This window comes from Salvelinus alpinus, chromosome 12, assembly GCF_045679555.1.
Source record: "Salvelinus alpinus chromosome 12, SLU_Salpinus.1, whole genome shotgun sequence".
NCBI classification, from domain to species: Eukaryota; Metazoa; Chordata; class Actinopteri; order Salmoniformes; family Salmonidae; genus Salvelinus; species Salvelinus alpinus.
Genome location: NC_092097.1, coordinates 23,238,867 through 23,259,469, shown reverse-complemented (window position 1 = coordinate 23,259,469; position 20,603 = coordinate 23,238,867). Strand labels below are relative to the sequence as shown.

The 20,603-nt window shown below is 40.3% G+C and overlaps 2 protein-coding genes across 2 annotated transcripts; both read left to right on the top strand.

Moving 5' to 3' along the window:
• The first annotated feature begins 354 nt into the window (after positions 1-354).
• On the top strand, positions 355-11,145 carry LOC139535710 (delta-1-pyrroline-5-carboxylate dehydrogenase, mitochondrial-like). Its single transcript, XM_071335412.1, has 15 exons — positions 355-551; positions 2,369-2,462; positions 2,601-2,693; positions 3,211-3,258; positions 3,358-3,513; positions 3,747-3,896; positions 4,049-4,123; positions 4,254-4,441; positions 4,589-4,662; positions 5,889-6,085; positions 6,280-6,327; positions 6,462-6,614; positions 8,174-8,295; positions 8,461-8,579; positions 8,771-11,145. Exons 1-15 carry the CDS (start codon positions 511-513, stop codon positions 8,881-8,883), a joined length of 1,671 nt encoding a protein of 556 aa, XP_071191513.1. The 5' UTR covers positions 355-510; the 3' UTR covers positions 8,884-11,145.
• Positions 11,146-19,072: 7,927 nt separating this feature from the next.
• On the top strand, positions 19,073-20,270 carry LOC139535709 (transcription factor HES-5-like). The gene is made up of 2 exons (XM_071335411.1): positions 19,073-19,195; positions 19,308-20,270. Exons 1-2 carry the CDS (start codon positions 19,133-19,135, stop codon positions 19,707-19,709), a joined length of 465 nt encoding a protein of 154 aa, XP_071191512.1. The 5' UTR covers positions 19,073-19,132; the 3' UTR covers positions 19,710-20,270.
• Positions 20,271-20,603: the final 333 nt, after the last annotated feature.

The window sequence follows — 20,603 nt, the reverse complement described above, 5'->3', positions numbered from 1 at the left end:
ATTTGCTCTGTCGAAAATATAATTTCTCTATTCAGAAATGACAGCCCTCTACTGTGATTGGCTGGAGATGTCTTCTTAGCGCTGAGTGGCTCTCACTCACAGACTCGCCCTCTTAGCCTCCAGTAAGTTTCATTATGAAAATGTGAGGTGTGTTTAGCAATACTTCTTTCTTTGAAATATTAACAAGTACAATTTCAAAACAGTTTCACAGTGTAAATATTAAGATTAAATTATGTAATTTCTGTTTAGATAAAATACTGTAAATTACTGTGACAATTTAGACGCAAGTGTGGTAATATAATGAATGTGGCCTCCCTATGGAATATTGGTACGGGCCGAATCCTCTGAACTCGCTATACGTGCAACCAGTAGGCTACATTCTCAAGATATCAAACAGCTTCAATGTTTCTAATCAGTTTTGATACATTGTATCGGTTGCCTGAAGTGGTCTTATAAGGGTGTGTTTTTATTAGATTGTCCTTTTTCTCTCTACATATTTTCCATTGGAACATGCTGCGTGTGAGATCAGCATTCTATCAGTCTTGGAGGGGGTACGTATTTTCACATGAACATACACGAGACTAACTCCCCTTAGCTTTGACTTTTCGTAACCAAGCTAATGTAATTTGCATTACTGATAGCTGATAGTCAATGTTTGACTTATGATTGTTGCTCTACCTAACGTTTTTTGCCACACTATAGTTAGAACTGTCCAAGTAGAACAACAACAAAAAATAAGCTGCTGCAATGCTAAATGTTTTTTATTTTATTTAACCTTTATTTAACTGGGTGTTATGTAATGATTTTCCCTGTCAGCCACCAGACCCTTTCAATGTCAAGTGCAAGCTAAATAGGTTTAAATAAGTTATTTATGATTTTGTATTTTCTGATTAAATCAGAACGTGAATGATATACCCTGGGCACATAGAGCTGGAACGAGAACTCCTCTTTTTATCTTGTTCTATTATAGCGTCTGTGACAGCATGGGCAGCGCCATTGAGGCTATATCTATTTTAAAGGGGTCAATTTCCTTCTTCATTGGCTGATTGCTGCACACCCATAGGAAACCCCACCCATAGGAAACTCCACCCAGTTGACTACTTTAAAATGGTGGAAGCCCTCCATGGCGATGTCCATGGCAATGTTCATGCTAAAATGGTTATATCGATGATGAGTCCTCTATCTATCTCTATGACAGTGGACTTGGGCTAAAAACCTGAAGTAGCACTGGCAACTGGTGTTATGCAAGAAATCAAATGGACAGAAGGAACCTGTATGGGCAAGCCAGCTGAATGAATGTTTATTTATGCAGTTACCCTTGGTAAAACATTATAGCCATATTTTGAATCTCTATAGAGGTCTATTGACTTTTCTGTTGGGTGAGGAAGATCAATAAACAGTATGAAGGCTGTGTTGTTGTACACCAGGTCACCCATTGACAGAGAAGCATCTGTGTAGATGTGGGAAGGCAGTTGACTAATCATATTTCATCGGTTCCATGTTTTGGGGGAGTTGAGGGTGTTTTTTAATATTTGAATACGAGCCCCTGTCTACCCAGTTAGACACTCTGACCTTCACTGACTATTTAAACTAGAGCAGTTAATCATTTTTGAGGCAGTGCATGCACGATCACCAGAAGTTTGGCCGTTTTCTAACTTTTCCACAAAGAAATTACACAGACAGCCGTGTTCACCCCGACACACAGAGAATAGTGAAATATCAAATAAGCATGAATTGCTTATTGCAATTGCTTGCTGCTGTTAGGTGTGTCTTGCTTTTTATAGTTTTTACAGATGCCAAATGGTCCCATCTTTTATGCATGACTTGCATTTTCTAAGCCTTTATGCTATAACAACTGGTCATAACAGAATAACTGATTATGAGATTACTTCAAGTTACTTATTCCAGCTGACAGAAGACTGCAGCTTGCCAGAATCTAGCAGGGAAGAGGCAGGACAGAACCAACTCTGAGGGGCACCTGTATAAAAAGACAGTTCAATATCGCACCAAGACCACAATCTACATGGCCAGTAAAGTCTTATTCAGGTCAACAGAATTTGGACTTGCCTCAAAATGAACTGAATGGCATTCATTCTCTTCCATAACCACATTGTTAAGTTTCATATTATTCAAAACAAAGATGTAAAAGAGCAGAACATGTTATGGAGGGTGAAGTGAATGAATGGCCGGTATGCTACCTCAGGTTAAAGGGCTGTAATACACTGATGAACAAATGCTTCACTTTGCACCATGAGGCTGAGTCTCATGTTTTGGGATATAATGTATGTTGGGGATGTCTGCTGCCGCATATATGTCCGTCTTCACTTAGTGTGCATCGGTCTATCCTAATGTGTGTCTCTCTGTGCAGGTTCAGGACCTTCCCCTATGCAGCTGTTGAGGTGAAGAATGAGCCCATCCTGGGATTCAACGAGGGCAGTCTAGAGAGGGCCGAGCTGCAGAAGGTGCGCGCACACACACAATCATACACAGCACACACTCTCAAGCAAATAACCACCGCATGCACCATTCCATATGCCCTTCATGACCTACAAGGTCATCTCTATAAAAGATGAGACTCAATAATGTTGTGTGTGTGATAGGCCCTGGATGACCTGAAGGGGAAGACAGAGGAGATTCCCTGTGTGGTTGGAGATGAACATGTGTGGACCAAAGACATCAGATACCAGCTATCGGTGAGTGGAGTCAACAGCATGTCCCTAATCTGAGCAAACTATTGCTCCATGCTGCCTGCAAATATGGGAGCCTGGAGACTGAAGCTCTCACGTTTACCCTCACACTGCTGCTCAGATACACAGCATACTGCCTAATCCAAATGGATACTTTCAAGGCCTGTCAAGTAAAACTGGAAATGACTGTAATAACGTTGTGTTATCAGCTGTGTTATTAGTTTTCTATAACATCCATCATAAACCAACATACTACCTGTGCTGGGGGCCTGCCTGTGGATTCTAGTCCCATGTAGCTCATTTGGTAGTGCATGGCGCTTGCAATGCCAGGTTTGTGTGTTTCATTCCCACGGGGGACCAGTATGAAAATGTATGCACTCACTAATGTAAGTCGCTCTGGATAAGGCGTCTGCTAAATTAGTCAAATGTAAATTTCGACCAATACCACACTGTCTTTAAATGTTATTTCCTGAAGGTATTATTACCTATTAATCATGGTAATTCTTTATTTTCTTTTTGATAGCCCTTCAACCACTCTCACAAACTGGCCAAGTTTTGCTATGCTGACAAGGTAAACTAAGATTACAATTCTTCTGTTTTTATTCATCAGACATTCACCAAGATTTACATAACCTGACTGGATGGTGTTGCCTCGGTATGATTTATACAGGAGCTGCTCAACAAGGCTATCTTGGCCTCTGTGCAGGCACGGAGGGAATGGGACCTGAAACCCATCCAGGACCGAGCCCAGGTCCTCTTTAAGGCTGCTGACATCATCAGTGGACCTAAGAGAGCTGAGATTCTGGCCAAAACCATGATAGGCCAGGTACAGTGAAATACTATATTTAGTCTACATGTTGTGTTAATAATCTTATAATTGTATGGCTGAATATCAAGTGGATATTCATCCCCTAAGCGCTCTTTTTTTGTTGTTGACTGGGAACACATTCTCATTTACAGCAATGACCTGGGGAATAGTTAAATAAAGGTTACAGGGGAGAGGAGGGTGGATGAATGAGCCAATTGAATGAGCACATTTTTTTCTGATTTATTTTCTAGGGTAAAACAGTGGTGCAGGCAGAGATTGATGCAGCTGCAGAGCTAATAGACTTCTTCCGGTTCAATGCGAAGCACGCTGTTGAACTGGAGAGCCAGCAGCCCCTGGACAGTGATGGTAGCACCAACACCATGCTCTACCGTGGGCTGGAGGTGAGCACTCTCTGGTCCTAGCATCATCTAAACTTGATAATAGTCACAGATAAAAGCATGTATACTTGGGGATATGTTAGGATGGATTTTCTAGAACTCATATTTTCCAGGAGTTGTTGTTGTCAACACCTTTATTTCCCCTTTAACTACAGGGTTTCATAGCTGCTGTTGCCCCATTTAACTTCACTGCAATTGGTGGAAACCTGGCAGGTACACCTGCTCTCATGGTAAGTGTTCCCCTACAAACAACAATACCCAATTGTCCTTATAGTTCTAATACATTTCACATTTAGATCCTGATGTGTGTTGTTGGTTATAGTCTGAACTGGACTTTCTTTGTTTGCCTGTGTTTTTCAGGGTAATGTAGTTCTGTGGAAGCCTAGTGACACAGCCATGTCAGCTAGCTACGCTGTCTACAATGTCCTCCGGGATTCAGGGTTGCCCCCCAACATCATCCAGTTTGTGCCGGCTGATGGACCAGTATTTGGAGACACCATCACCTCCTCTGAACACCTTGCTGGCATCAACTTCACTGGCAGTGTCCCGTATGTGTTTATCTCTACATGTTAAAGCATACCTAAAACTGATTGCCACTTTTGGTACATAATACCAAATCTGTACCACACTGTTTTTAATAACTTAAATAGAAGTTAACAACCCTGGAGTCTCTTAACATCCCATTTCTGTTTCAGTACCTTCAAGCACCTGTGGAAACAGGTGGCCCAGAACCTGGATGTCTACAAGAATTTTCCTCGGGTGGCAGGAGGTGGGTTGGACCAATAGCTTGTAAACCATAGAGATAAATGCTGTACACCACCACACTGTCAAGTTATTAAACATATTGAATATTAAACATGAGAATATTGACTTCATACTCATCTTATATCTACACTCCCCTCCAAATCTATTTGGACAGTGAAGCTCAAATTTGTACATTTGGCTCTATACTGCAGTATTTTGGATTTGAGATCAAATGTTTCATTAGGCGACAATACAGAATGTCACATTTTATTTTAGGGTATTTTCATACATATCTGTTTTACTGTTTCTAAATGAAATCACTTTATGTATCTAGTCCCCCCATTTGAAGTTTTTTTTTCCATTAGTATTTTTACAAATTCACTTATAGTGTATTAAAGTTGTCAAAAGTTTTGTCCCATATTACTAGCACGCAATGACTACATCAAGCTTGTGACTCTACAAACTTGTTGGATGCATTTGCAGTTTGTTTTGGTTGTGTTTAAGATTATGTTTTGCCTATAGGATCTAAATGGTGAATAATGTATTGTCATTTTGGAGTCACTTTTATTGTAAATAATAATATAATATGTTTCTGAACACTTCTACATTAATGTGGATGCTACCATGGATAATCATGAATGATGAGAGGTTAGCATTTTTTTTGGGGGGGGGGGGGTGTTATGATCTTTGTTCCTCTGTAATTTTCTCACTCATCATTATTCACTATTCATTCATAATTATTCGTGATTTTTATTTACAATAAAAGTTACTCCAAAATGATACTACGTTATTCACCATTCAGTTCCTATTGGGCAAAACATAATTAGAAAAACAACCAAAACAAATTGCAAATGCATCCAACAAGTTTATAGTCACAAGCTTGATGTAGTCATGGCGTGCTGTGAAATATGGGAACAAATACAAAACTTTTGAGTATTTTAATACACTATAAGTGAATTTGTCAAAGTATTTATGAAAAAAAAATCTTATTCAAATGTGGGGACTAGATATATGAAGTGCTTTCATTTTTAAATGGTAGGACAGATACTGTATGTTTGAAAATACCTTCAAATAAAAGGTGACATTCAGTACTCTTGTCTCATTCAAAACATTTGATCTCAAATCCAAAAAGCTGGAGAATAGAGCCACATTTGCTAATTTTAACTTCACTGTCCAAATAAATACGGAGGGGAGTGTATATCAGTTTTTGAAAACTGCCTCACCGACATCCTCCTCTACCATACCTTTCAGAATGCGGCGGTAAGAACTTCCATTTTGTGCACAAGTCAGCAGATGTGCAGAGTGTCGTGACTGGGACCATCCGCTCAGCGTTTGAGTATGGAGGGCAGAAGTGCTCGGCCTGCTCCAGGATGTATGTACCAGACTCTCTGTGGCCCCAGATCAAACAGGGGCTCCTGGACATCCACAAGCAGCTCAAAGTGGGAGACGTGAGTGTACAACTGACCTTAGCTTCTAGGACTGTTTCATCAGTCACTTTGGCACTATGGTTATTTTGGTGGGAATAGTTACAGCCAGTTGACGTGTGCTCCAATAGGAGATATTTGAAAGTGTTGAAGTTTATACTGTAGTTGATAATTTGATGTCAGGTTGTTGTAACGGTCTCCATGATTCCCCTGTCCAGCCTGTGGAGGACTGGAGTACATTCTTCTCTGCTGTGATTGATGACAAGGTACAGTACTGTGAGATTTGCCACTCTGGATGCTTGATCAGAAGCAGCTATATTACTTCTGATCAAGAGTTATTTTATTTTCAAGATTATTTTACTTGTAGTGACTCTTTATATATTATTTATTTTTGTCTCAGTCCTTTGCTCGTATTAAGAAGTGGTTGGACCATGCCAAGTCTTCCCCTAAGTTGAACATTATTGCTGGGGGCCACTGTGATGACAAGAAGGGTTACTTTGTGGAGCCCACCATCATTGAGAGCACAGACCCACAAGAAGCCATCATGGCCGAGGTAAGACTCGATATTCTTGATAAGTAGTTATGTAGTTATAGATCACCTCTTTACTCACCACTGTTATTAGCCTATGGAACTTCGTACTGTGATTCCAGTTTTAACCATGTATGTTCTCACTTCTTTAAACCAACCTGCAAGAGTTATACCAGACATGCATACATGTCATAATCACATGAGAGACAATCAGTTGGGTCTGAATTGCTGTAACTGACTTTATTCTAGCCGGTTAGATATGGTTGTTTTATGAAGAAAAGAAGCAGGATTATTTTTTCAGTTTTAACTGATGCCTGCGATCAGGCTCAGGGCCAAGTGCTTGGTTTACTCACATAAACATGTATACAGGGATATATGGAATGGACACCATGTTTGTTTAACTAAAGCCATGCTTCACACACTGTAAACCCCAAGGCATTTTTAACTCAAAAACGTCTAGTAAGTTGAACTCAAAGTCATTATTAATTAAAATGTTTGTGGTACTCACTCAAAACTAAATGAGTTATCAAATCAACATTTTTTATTTTTTATTAATGATAACAAATTAACTTTTTCCCAGCATGCTCTACTGTAGGTTGGTTTTATTTTTATATCTGTGTTTTTGCATGTACATTGAGTGATTGATTAATCTTATGCTACACAAAGATAAATAACTAAACAAATCAAATCATTTAGTTAGATTTCTTGTACCTGTTACTGAAATAGTTGTTCCAGATTAAATGGTTTATGTAGTCTCCTCAAACTGTTTCTAACCCTGGCAGTCACTATGAATGCAGGATGCGGGTGAATAAACATTTCAACTGTTGGATATCCTAACTCTGGCTGGATTCCAATAGGAATTACACATCACCTTGGATGCCAACATAATGTGAATTGCGGTTAGGGTTGCAAAGTTCTGGTACATTTCCCAGGTTTTCCAGAAATCTGGTTTGGAAGACTCCTGGATATGCTTCAACCAGGATAATTTTTTTTTAAATCTGTGAATAAAGGGGAAATTACTGGAATTTTGCACCACATTTTCAGGCCTGATGTGGCTTGTAAACCATGAGTTTTAGGCCACTGCGTTAGGGTAAAACTAGGCCTCAAAATTAGGCCTTATGAGATATGTATTGTCATAAAGAGTTATTTATAATGATAATATTTGCCTAGGAACTCACTTGGTGAAAGCCAGAGGACAGAAAATGAACAAATTCAACTATCAACAACAAATAGTGTCATGGGTGGTAACACTACAATTCACTCAAAGGCAAGGCACACTGGGAAATTATATTGGAGGTGTGTTCAAGCTGATACAACTCAGTTCTGGACCCCCTACAGGGTCACAGTGACTCTTTCGGTATGAGTAATGACTACAAAATCACTATAGGTAACTGTACTCAAATATATTAAGTGCAACCGGTTTCCTCAAGTTTTTAGTAATGACAGCACATTGGGGTTTACAGTGCACTCTGCTTCACAAACGGGGGGCCAGTCCTCCTTGCTTCCTTGCATTGTGATTGCTCAGTTAATATGGAACTTTATAACAACTCTGTTATAACTCGGTTCTGGGTTAACTCCTGTAGGAAATCTTTGGGCCAGTTCTGTCTGTCTATGTTTACCCTGAGAACGACTACCTGGAAGTTCTGCACCTGATAGACAACACATCACCATATGCCCTGACAGGAGCTGTCTTTGCTCTCGATAAGTACGTTCGGTTACTTCAGCTGGTTTGCTACGGAGTGTCAGTATTGATGAAATAAAGAACATAATACAGTTTTATATACAACTATTATGAATGCAAAGCCAACTTTGATCAGCTTATTGATAATAGATGTTGCTTCCTAACCCTTTAGTAATGTTTTTGTTCCAGGAATGTTGTGAATGAGGCAGCCAAAGCCTTGCGGAACGCTGCAGGAAATTACTATGTGAACGACAAGTCCACTGGCTCTATTGTCGCCCAGCAACCATTTGGTGGCGCCAGAGCTTCAGGTACCAATCCACAGCCCACACACCAATCCACAGCTCATTGATATCCATGTGACTGCCAACAGTTCTATAAATCAGGACTTCTCATTACTCCTGGTTAGCTCTCTATGTCTGACATGGAAACTTCTGTCAAATGGGTACATCATCTTTATTGATATCAATAATACCTAAAACATGAACTTTTGTCTGCAAAGGTACTAATGACAAACCTGGTGGTCCTCACTACGTACTGCGATGGACGTCCCCACAGGTGGTCAAGGCCACCCACGTTCTGCTCCGAGAATGGAAGTACCCCTATATGGGTTAAAAAGACAGTACTCTACCCCTTCCTCACCTACCTAGGCCTCCCTCATCCAATCCTAGTTCTGTAGAGGAATCTGTAGGCGTTTCCTCCAGTCAAGACGGACAATGAAATGAAGAGAAAAATACTCTCCTTATTCATCCAAGTTTTGTCCATTTTTGCCCTTATAAGTATGCACTGAATCTATACACATGTACAAATGTAATTATTAGCTGTTCTAAATTGAAAGTGGGAGCAACAGTGCCCCTCTGGCACTTCATGAGATCAGCAGGAGCTGCAGCTGACCCAGCCAAGTTGCCTGCTAGCTGTACAGAAGAATGACAATATGAAAACGTCCCATGGATCCACAGACATAGTAAAACTGTGTGGTCTACCATGGATTCCACAGACGTAATAATCAATCATCTGTTTTTAATCAAATGGCTGCTATGTGCTTTTTTACCATCTCAGTACAGACTGGTCCTGAGATGTAGACTACTCACTGTTAGGTTGTCTCCGCCTGTTCTGTCCTAAGGAAAGTATTCAAAGAGTTGTTAAGCATCAAATACTTTATGAGAGGAAGATGTTTTTTTTATTCATACAAAACTGACTATTGTATTATAAAAATTAACTGACCGTCTATCACCTTAACATCCTTTGACAAAAACAATAACACTGAGTTTCGACCATGAATATTTCATGACAGCTAAAGTTCAAGTATCAAAATGTTTATAATTTTAAGTGTTTGTGATGGCAAAAAGAGGGAAGAATGGTTATCTTCCTTTTTTGGTGCTAAGAAAGTCCTTACTAACAGTCCTTAACCTAAACTCAGTTCCTCGCTGTGTTATGATTGATTTGCTGTATTGTCACACTAATACTCATCCTCCTGACTGTCTCTGATAGGAAAGGTGATGTACTTGACTTGTTACACTTGAGCTATGGCTGTAGGAGGACCATGTGTTTATTTATAAAGCCCTCAGCATATGTCACAAAGTGCTTATACAGAAACCCAGCCTAAAACCCCAAAGAGCAAGCAATGCAGATGTAAAGTACAGTAGCTAGGAAAAACTCCCTAGGAAGAAACCTAGAGAGGAACCAGGCTCTGAGGGGTGGCCACTCTTTTGGCTGTTCTGGGTGGAGATTTATAATAGTACATGGCCAGATCGTTCTTGAATATGTTCAAACGAGAGGGTCGAAAACAGCAGGTCCTGGACAAGGTAGCACGTCCGGTGAACAGGTCAGGGTTCCATTGCCGCATACAAACAGCAGAAACTGGATCAGCAGCACGACCAGTTAGACTGGGGACAGGGACAGCCAGGAGTCGTCATGCCAGGTAGTCCTGAGGGATGGTCCTCTGGGAGGGAGGAGAGAAAGAGAGACATTGAGACTACGCATGACAGCCTGGTCTCATAGACCAGACATAACATACTAAAAGTAAATCCGGGACACTCAAATTAGTATGATATTTTATGTTTGGTATGGTAACGTGAGAAAAAAACAAAAGTAGGGTGGTTGGTCAGGCATATAACGTAAATGTCTAGCAACCCAAAGGTTGCGAGTTCGAATCTCATCACGGACAACTTTCACATTTTACTTTTCAACTACCAAACCCTTAACCCTTTTTAGCTAACCCTAACCCTTTAACCTAACTCCTAAACTTAACCCTAACCCCTATCCTAGCTAACATTAGCCACCTAGCTAGAATTTGTAACATATCATACGTTTTGAAAATTCATAACATATTGTACATTTTCCAAATACATAACATATTGTACGTTTTTCAAATTCGTAACATATCATACAAAATGGGTGATGGACATCCACAAATTAATACATACCATATGAAACGTAACATACTAAATGGAGTGTCTTGGATTTCCGTTAAGAATATTACAAAATGCTCTGAGACCCGGTTGAGCATGAGGGTGCTGTTACCGTTTTACTTAAACCCCACTTTGCCATCTAATCATGTTTACCTCAGCAACCGCACACTTACTGTTCTTTTCCAATTGTAGAATATTTTACTGAACGTTGGCAAAAAATGTATGTAAGTGCTAATTGCTTCAACTTCATGTGATTGCTCAGTCTCAATCTGAATTACATGCCATCTTTATTGTTTTGAAAACAATTTCAGGGGGATATATTTTAATAAAATGTGTTTTAATATTTTTCTGTTAAATGCTAATAGAAATTATTTGTCTTCGATTGTGCCTGTATTGGTAATAATAGAGATGGACCTTTATTAAATTTGTAATAATGGTCATTAAATTATTTCAGAAAGTATATTAACCTTTTGTGTTTAATGTCATATTTTTGTTTCTGAATGTGGCTTGCTTGAATCCATACCCTGTTGTTATTGTGACAGCTGATGGTGTTTCTCCGGTTTCTAACCCCTTCTATACATTGTAAGGTTGAGCTACATACTTCTTGTACCATTGGATTCCTCTATTTCTTCTGCGTCCATCGATACCAACTATTAATCTGTGTGATTAACGGGGGCTGAGCTAGGGCGGTGTTTAGGAGACTAGGGCGCATCCCAAAGGTGGCCGGGTCTTTTTACAAAAATGTCTGTAGCGTCCTAATGGTTTGAGCTACAAACTCATATACGCGATCTATGAAAAGTTGGGACTCTAACAAACACACATGTGACATGTTTTCCTCTGATGCTCACAAGCTACACAAGGGACGTTAGAAGGTAACGGGCTCTTCTACATAGATCATAGGAAATCCCAGGACATAGTATCTATAATACTGTAATAAGCTCACATAGTTTCTGTCACAAACACCAAACTCCACACAGTTGTCACTGACCAGTTCAATATTAATTTCCCACTGAGCAAACAATTTCTGTACTTACAGCATTCATATAAATTAATTTTTATCTGGTTTTGCTTTGTTGGACAATTGTTTTGACATTTGTCAAAACTCATGAATGCAACTAATTTATCAAATTGTTTTGTGTTCTGTTTGTAGCCCTGGTTGTTCTGAAAATAAAATGGTCAAACACTTCATTGTGAGGCTAAATATAAGGGTTGGACATGCAGATAAATGAAAAGCCAATTTTTGCTAGGGTCTCGGGACTGATAGGGTTAGCCAATTTGACAAGAGTTAAGAATTCCCAGAATGAGTTGGGAATGCTGTCCTACACTGAGGTGTCAACGTACAAAGCCAAGGTTTTTACTTCCTGTCAGGATGTTTGAGTGTGTGCTAGCATCTCTACCTCATCCCTCACACTGTGATGTGTTCATAGTGCCACACTCCTGTCACATCAAAGTCAGGTGGGAGGAGACATCCTTACCATGCCTTTGGCACACTCCCATCCTTCAAACTGTTAGAAGTTAGTGCTGTAAGTGTAGACACGGGAAAGAGCACTGCCTGGCAGCACAGGAAGTTGGTGGCCCCTTAATTGGGGAGGAGAGGCTCATGATAATGGCTGGACCAGAATTAGTGGAATGTCATTCCATTCGCTCCGATCCAGCCATTATTATGAGCCGTTCTACCCTCAGCATCCTCCACTACCTGAGAGACACCAAATGTCTGGATGTATAGGCCCAAAGAACCTGCTGTCTCTTTTTATACTCAACTTTCTCATCACAACTTTTTCCACTGTTATGAATCCTAATGGAATCAGACAACCAGAGCCAATGTGCAGGCAGGCATAGGCAGTGGTGCTCATTAACTAAAGGGAAATTGAAAGAAACATATCTAGACAAACTAAATATTCAAACTGGTCACTGGCATATTTGTAACTCATTAGTTGAACATTTCTCAACCTTCTGTAGGGGGAATACAAATGACGTGTTACTATTCCTATTGAAAGAAGTCTGAAGAATAATTGTCATTTTGTCATGTCAAAATATTTAGCACAGGTCCTGGGTACTTTATAGTGTCATTACAAAGCTATGCCAAGTATTCTAGGGGCTGATCTCATGGTGATACATACTGCAGTGGAATGCTTTTTTATGCAGATTTATGGAATAACATTATGTCTGTTGTGCAGCACAATTGGGAGAGCTGCATGTGGGATGCTTCAAATAAATCCCCATCACGCTTTGAATTATATGATGTCCATTGTTCCCTTTAATACATAGATGTACATTCACTGGTCATATTCAATTGTTAATGGCATTGTTGTAGCCTAAATTTCAGGCTAATGCCATATTCACATGTAAGATTTAATCTGATTTCTTTTTTTTACCATAGAGCTTTATATCAGCAATAAAACGCAATGTGTTGGATTGAGAATGTTGGCGCTTCTAATTGACAGCTCTTGAATGGTGTGAGTGTGGGAGAGAAGCTCCGGTTAGCTAGCGTTTTCCGGAGGCGCCAGTGCTAGCTTTTGTGTAACAGCAGCTGGACCATTCAGTTTGAACATGTTTACTCAACAGAATCGAGCCTTTCATGCCTTAATTCTCCCTCCCAAAATCAAGCTCCTGCAGTGAAAACACTCCACTGGGCACAGACGTCAGTTCAAAGTCTAGCATGAATTCAACGTGAAATCAACAAAATATTTCACCATGTGATTGGGTTTAGGTTAAAAGTTTGGTTAATAAATGAAGAAAAAAAGACGAAATGCCCTTATTGATGACTTTTGCAAATCCAATTCGTTTTCCACTTTGTCTTCACATACATTTTTGTGGTTGAAATTACTTGTAAAGAGCGTTGATTCAACCAGTTTTTGCCCAATGGGACATTTAGAGCAAGATGTTTTTATGGTTGGAAGCAAAATAAATAGTAACGTTACTCTGTGTGGGAAGGCTGTACATCAATATTTTTTTGTCGGGAAATATGGAGACCACCTGTAGTCTTGTAGGCTTCGTTTAGGTTAAGTTGTTCGCTGAAATATTTTGGTATAAATCATTGTGTAGTCCTGTTGGTATCATTCTGAATGATGTGAAATTATGTATTTTTATGCATAAAGTTCAGTCATTCCTGGCCTTTAAGTGCCACCTTATTTTAAATAGAGGTGTAGGCCTACCGTGTCTATAAGTGTTGTGTAAAAAAACATAGAAATAGTAGCCTAATTAATAGAGATTCGTCCATAAATTGTAATTTCCTTTTATTTATTGGGGAATATTTCCATATCAATGTGATAATCAATGTTCCAATCACAGTTTGTTTCAGGACACATTACAATTCAGCAACATATGGCTGAGTTCTTTTCCCATAAATACACCAAGGTATTACTTTAATATATTTTACAATATGTAAAAATATTTTACTTCACAATTGTGAAGTTAAAAATATATGCGCAATAGCACAATACAGGATATATAATTTACATTCTAAACAGAATAATAACAATAATTTAAACTTTTAAAAACAAAAGATAAATTGTAAAGGGAATAATTTCCTACAAGAGATCATACTTGGTCGTGCAGCTAGACCAACATATTATCTGGTTTTGACATCGAAAGTCTCAAAATAGGCTATGCGCATCACCAGGGTCTCCACAAAGGCCCACTTCCACCTGCGGTGACACATTTCGGAGTTCTGCTGTTGTGAGGGACAGTCGCGCGGTTTGGACTCAGCACAACTCTGTCACCAAGTTTCTGTACCCGATGGACGTGATCGACAAGTTTATGTTGCGAGTCAGTCGGCTGGTTGTGCGCTGAGAGGAAACGCAGCGTCTCCTCCAGGCACCGGGTGAATCCCTCCGCGTAGCTCTGGACAGTTGACGCTGCGTTGAATGAAGAAGCAGGGCGCGTGCTGTTGTCTTTCAGGTAAAACACAGCTGTCTCGAGAATGTCAGCCTTCTCCAGTTTAGAGTTGGGTTGGTGTGCTTGAAGTTCGGTTTTGAGGAGTGACTTGAGCTGTTCGATGCTGCTGTTGATGCGGTCTCGGCGCATCTTCTCGACCACTGGTTTTCTCAGCTAGATAAAATAAATAATCTGATTAGTTAATCGCAGATTAAAAAGACATCTTCAAATTAAAAGTTAACAAATTGAAATGATGAATACAGAGGACAGTAGTCAATTGTACTTAGCCTACTTTGATTTTATCTTTCGTGGTCCTCACAATGTTGCACATATTGACAGGAGCCATTGCTGTCGGTCAGTTGGTGTTTGTTCTTAGTAAAGATTGTTGCGGATGTCAGAAGTGTGGTTTGACCACCTCTACAGGGCTTCTGTATTTATACACCCCTCACACTGTAAACCCGTGTGGGTTTCAGTTTGACAGGTTTCCCACACTTGCTGGCCAATCAGGAACGCGGGCAGTACAAAGAAAGAGGGTTCCATTACTTCATGCTAAATTGACTGTCTATTGCTTTGGGACAATGAGCGTGTCCCACGGGAACAGGTGGACTGTGCAATAGAGTAAATGCTCTGAAATATTTGACTGTGTTCCTTGCGACTGCACACCAAGATGTTGCTCCATTCACGGTCAAACCAAAAGGCGGGAAATAAATCCTGAGTAAGTAAATGGGTTTCAGAAGATTATTCAGGATCAAGAGGCGTTGCCTTCTGTATGCTTTTTCCCGCATTTTTTTTTAATACATTACTTAGTTTGATGAATTCATTCAACCTTACACAATGTTTGATTTGGCTATTTTATGTGCAAGTTATAATTATGATTGTTATTCTTATGCGCAAGTTATAATTATGATTGTTATAGCCACTCTTACTCATATTGTATTATAATATGAACCATAACAATAGTATGATAATAAATAGCATATAATTAGACATTAGCCTATATAATACGTTTTTCAAAAACTATTATTATTATTATTATACTATGTCTGTTGTCATTGAAAGGATATTTTCGATATAGGCTATACAGCGACAGTCTATTTATATACAGGTAGTTTATGCGAACCTTTGCAAACGACTCTTTCCTGTTCGCTTCATCACCAATCGGTCAACAATATATCAACGTGATATTTTTCTATATGGCCCCTTGGGAATGAGATGCCTCATTGAGGACCGTGACGAATGCGGTATTGAGCACAGCACACTTACATTGTTGCTCTGTTGAAAGTGTGCTGTGGGAAAGTTGGGACACCACAGCCTACAGGATTAGTCTTTGAATAGAGCAGCAGCTGGCTTCTGTGGCGGGAAACCTCTGTCAGCTGGGTGAATTCTACAATACATGTTTCCTCTCTAGTTCTAGTTAGAGGGCATCAGTCCAGTTGTGCAACAGTTGTGAAATGTTAGAATTTCAATACAAATTTTGTTGGTATTTTTTACATATTCAAAATTCCACAGATAATGAAAAGTTGCCCATTTCAATGGGAAAAGTTGCAGCAATCATTGCTGGCAACATTATGGGCCTATAGGATAATGAAAACAACCTGTTGAATGGAAAGTATGTCTACTCCAAAATAGTTGGGTTCTGCTGGATCATCTTTGATAATCCATACAAATTATCAAAGATTAAAGGTTCAATTTCAATGTCTTTCAAAATGTTTTATTCAATTTTGTGTGATGTTTATAACCACATGAGATGCCATATAAACGGTGATATCTTTTAAATAACCTATTAGCTATAATTAGTGCACCTAGTTTCACTCATGGCCATGGGCACTGTCTTGTGTTACTTGGACCTATAATTATAGAACTGTTTAATTTGTTGGTCTATGTTATCTGTCACATCAATTAACATCTTACAGTAAAAACAGCTATTTTTGTTCATTCATGCTGTTTCTGTGTATTTTTTAACTCCAGATTGTGAGATTGTCTTAACCAACCTTGCATCTCCCACATGTATCCCTCTCTCTCTTCTGCCAAACTGTGCCATGTAAAAGGGCACAATGCATTCCTGACTGTTGTGCTGAACCAGGCTTCGCCTGAGAGGGGCAGGTGCTTGGTATCACGCGCCTCATCAAGTAGGGTATCCTTGAGGCATGAGCCACACAGGGACCTGGGAAATGCCTGACCTCTCTTTAGACCTGATAAATCCTCCTCAATGTGCACCCCGGTCTATGGTATCCCATGGACATGTGACCTGAAGCGGGAAATTGTCAAATGTTTGACTTCTGTCTTAGTCGACGCCCTGTCAGTACTGTCATGGGTCAGTGTGTTGGTGGTCATTTTTAATAGGTATTCACACATACAAAAACAATAAATATCTTATTCTTGCTCTGCAATGTACCACTTCATGTTTTTTCCATTAACTAGTTCCGGAGAAGGTTCAGTCTTTTTTAGGTATCATTGGATTGTGTATTTACTGTATGTCCATGTCTGTATTCCATTATCAGACAATAACACAAATATAACATGTATTTGGCTTTATATCATAATAGCAGCCTCAAGTCTTATTATTTGCATTCCAGTATGATCTACCTGTGACTTCCTCTAGGTGTGGAGCGTGTGAGAGTCCTGGGCTCGCCCAGCAGAGTTCCAGATGGCCTATTGAGTTCCAGGCATAATGAGGGGTGATGGATCAGTGGCGACTGTGGCAGGGTGGGGCGCAGCCGTGAATGGGGGCTAAGTGTGGGAAAGAGGAGCAGGTCGGAGCTCTCACACATTCCTCACTGGAGAGAGGGAGAGGGCCTTTGGCTGCACACAGACACTGGGACATCTGGGCTCAAAGCTATGGAGACTGTTTTGGTGTGTGTGCGTGTGTCCATGCACGTGGGCGAGAGTGTGTGTGTGTGTGTGGAGGTGCTTATAATGAGGCCATCGCTTTTCTTCCTGAATAGATGGAATGTCCACATTGGAATGTGTTCATACTCAAATAATGTTTTCATCTGCATAGTCATGACTCACTTATTAGAAATATCTTTAAAGAGAGAAGAAAAGACAGACCAGAAATGATTTCCCTCCAAAAATACCCTTGCCATCTGCCTCTTTACACATCAAGCATTGACAAATAACTCACAAATTTTGTCCATTTAGTTTAGAGCAACCATTTGAATCAATGTTAAACATTTTAATGCAAGTGTCTAGTAAGTTATTGAAGTATGTAGACATTTACCAATTCTATTGACTTATTCACGAGTGATAGGAGAAACATTATTTAGTAATAGCCTCTGATGATAAGAGAGTGAAGTTCACTGTATTGTACTGTCCAAAGGCTTCAGTGGGGGCAGATGTTTGACTGCAGGTTCCATTAATGAGAGGCCAGAGGAGATTAGAGGAGGAGAGGTGTAATCAGTGTTAGGTAAGTGTGCACGCACACAGGCCGGCCATGTGAACGAGGGCGAGGTGGGGGGAACACACGTGCCCCCTGGCTCAGCAGTGCCTCTGATCTGGGCAGTAGGTTGAAAGGGTGTCTCTAGAGGGGGGCAAGGGGGTGGTGGATGGAGGGGAGATGGGGTGTGGCCTATTGACTGGAGGAGGTATGAGTAGGATCCTCTCCTGCTTTCCCACACTCTCTTTCACATTTACTACATATTCTGTGGGGGGGCTGAGTGAAGGTGTCTCACAATGGAAGTGTGCCTTCCCAGAAGGTGCTGGATAATTGTGTTTAATTGGCATCTACAATGTGAATGTTTCTCTCTCTCTCTCTCTCTCTCTCTCTCTCTCTCTCTCTCTCTCTCTCTCTCTCTCTCTCTCTCTCTCTCTCTCTCTCTCTCTCTCTCTCTCTCTCTCTCTCAATCTCTTTCTCTCGCTCTCGCTCGCTCTCTCTCTCTCTCTCCCTCTCTCTCTCTCTCTCCCCTCTCTCTCTCTCTCTCTCTCTCTCTCTCTCTCTCTCTCTCTCTCTCTCTCTCTCGCTCTCTCTCTCTCCCAGTGTACCTTTCTCATGCTTTCTGTACATGTGAAAGACAGAGAAGATGTAAAGGGTATATAAGTTACGGATGTAAGGGGAGAGAAATTATTTAATTTATACAGCACACTTACAGTACTATCACAGTATTGCAGTACATTCAATTTGATTTATTTGAATTCATGTTGATTTTTAATTAACATTGTGTCTTCTGATTATATTCATTGTCTCCTTAATAGGTTAGCATTCATTTCTGCAATGTGAAGTGTGCAGTATCTATATGCCTTTAGGGTTCCTTATCAAGTCTGACTCAGTCCCAATCTGCAGAGGCCTGATAGGGAATGTTCCCAGGTAATAAAAGTGTAACGATGTGCTTGTATTCAGTCTCTGCCTCTGATATCTGCAGCACCGTTCCCTCTGTTGAGGCCAGTAAACCATGAGATAATGGATGCCTCTCCCATTGTTATGTCCGCCTCGCCCACTGGCCTCTGAGTGTGGGAAAGCTAATCCAGCCTGGTACACATGGCTTTGTAATGCTAATGGCCTCCTATAAATAGGGGAGTGGGCTCCTCTCTCAGCTCACAACCCTCTCGCCTTCCTCAGAGAAGCACACTCTCTCTCTAACATGGCTCCTACCTACACCAGAGACTCTGACAACACCATGCTCTCTATTAAAGACAAACATAAAGTAAGTATTGTTTATAACATATGTTTGTGTCATAGTTTACTATTGAATCTTTTCTTCATGATTTGAACTTAAAGGACAGATAACTAACTGAATGCCCTCTTTTCTTCATCAGCTAAGGAAACCAGTTGTGGAGAAGATGCGTAGAGACCGCATCAACACCTGCATAGAGCAGCTCAAGACCCTGCTGGAGAGGGAGTTCCACAAACAGGACCCCAATGCCAAGCTGGAGAAGGCTGACATCCTGGAGATGACGGTGGGGTTCCTGAAGCAGCAGCTGCAGCCTCAGAGCCCAGTTCCTCAGAGGGCCCACAGTGAGGGCTACTCCCAGTGCTGGAGGGAGACACTGCACTTCCTGTCTTCCAGCTCCATGAAGGACATGATGCTCCAGAACCTCCAGAGAGCTGGCCAGGACATCTGTCTCTCCTCTCCACTCTCCTCCCAACACCAAAACCACAGCCAGGGTCCAGTGAAGCAGGCCATCACAGGCCACAAATCAGTCTGGAGGCCTTGGTAGAACCACCGCATAGAGATGACTCTCTATCTCACAAACTGGATGGGTGTTTACCATCTTTCTTGCTGTAGGAAATACATTTCCAAAAGTTATATTGAAATTATATTATTTTCTTGTTATATTTGAACGGAATTCTACTGATGTGATTATTTGTTCTCAGAGGAGAAGCTGAAAACACATTTGTATTAATTCATAATGAAGAATATGTTTGATATTTTACGTGTATGTTTATGTGTGTATGCATTTTGTGCTCACTTGATGCACCAATGTGTTCTTTAGTCCTTTCATTTTCTATGAAGATGATTTGTAAAGGTTATATCTTAACGTGTATGGTTGCTTAGCTAACTCAAATCTTGCTTTAACTCTATTGTATGTACTGTCCTATTGAAGGACATTTACACATGCTTTGATATGCCTTTTGTAAAGGCTTTTTGGGACGTTGTTGTTCCACCATAGGCACTGTTGTGCTGTGAAATGTATTGTTGACACTGTGTGTCTTTCATTCTCACTTGATAAAGTGAACAGACACCTAAAATGGATTCCAATAAATGTTTTGGAAAGCAACCATACTGTGTGTGTGTTTCTAAAGGAGCTGTAGTTAACCAGGGGATGATGGGATATGTAGAAAAAGTCATAATGTACAGGGTAGATGGAAAGTAACGGTTTTATAAACGGAAGTGGAGATAAACAGGGAACAACAGATAACACAAACAGGCAGATGTACTGATAGATACTATAGGTAGAAGAGCAGGCATCTGGCCACATCATATAAAGTAAATCACAGTCTAATGCCTGTAAACCTAAGTTGTAAGGTCACAATTACTGTAATGGAATTCTCTATCTAGCTGTTACATTGACGTTATTGGATACTGCTGCATTGCATAGTTTATCTTGTGA

Coding starts and splice junctions, on each gene's coding strand:
- LOC139535710 (XM_071335412.1), top strand. CDS start 511: ATGCTGCGTGTGAGATCAGCATTCTATCAGTCTTGGAGGGG. Junction 552..2,368: donor TTCTATCAGTCTTGGAGGGG/GTACGTATTTTC, acceptor CTCTCTGTGCAG/GTTCAGGACCTTCCCCTATG. Junction 2,694..3,210: donor ACATCAGATACCAGCTATCG/GTGAGTGGAGTC, acceptor TCTTTTTGATAG/CCCTTCAACCACTCTCACAA.
- LOC139535709 (XM_071335411.1), top strand. CDS start 19,133: ATGGCTCCTACCTACACCAGAGACTCTGACAACACCATGCTCTCTATT. Junction 19,196..19,307: donor CTATTAAAGACAAACATAAA/GTAAGTATTGTT, acceptor TTTCTTCATCAG/CTAAGGAAACCAGTTGTGGA.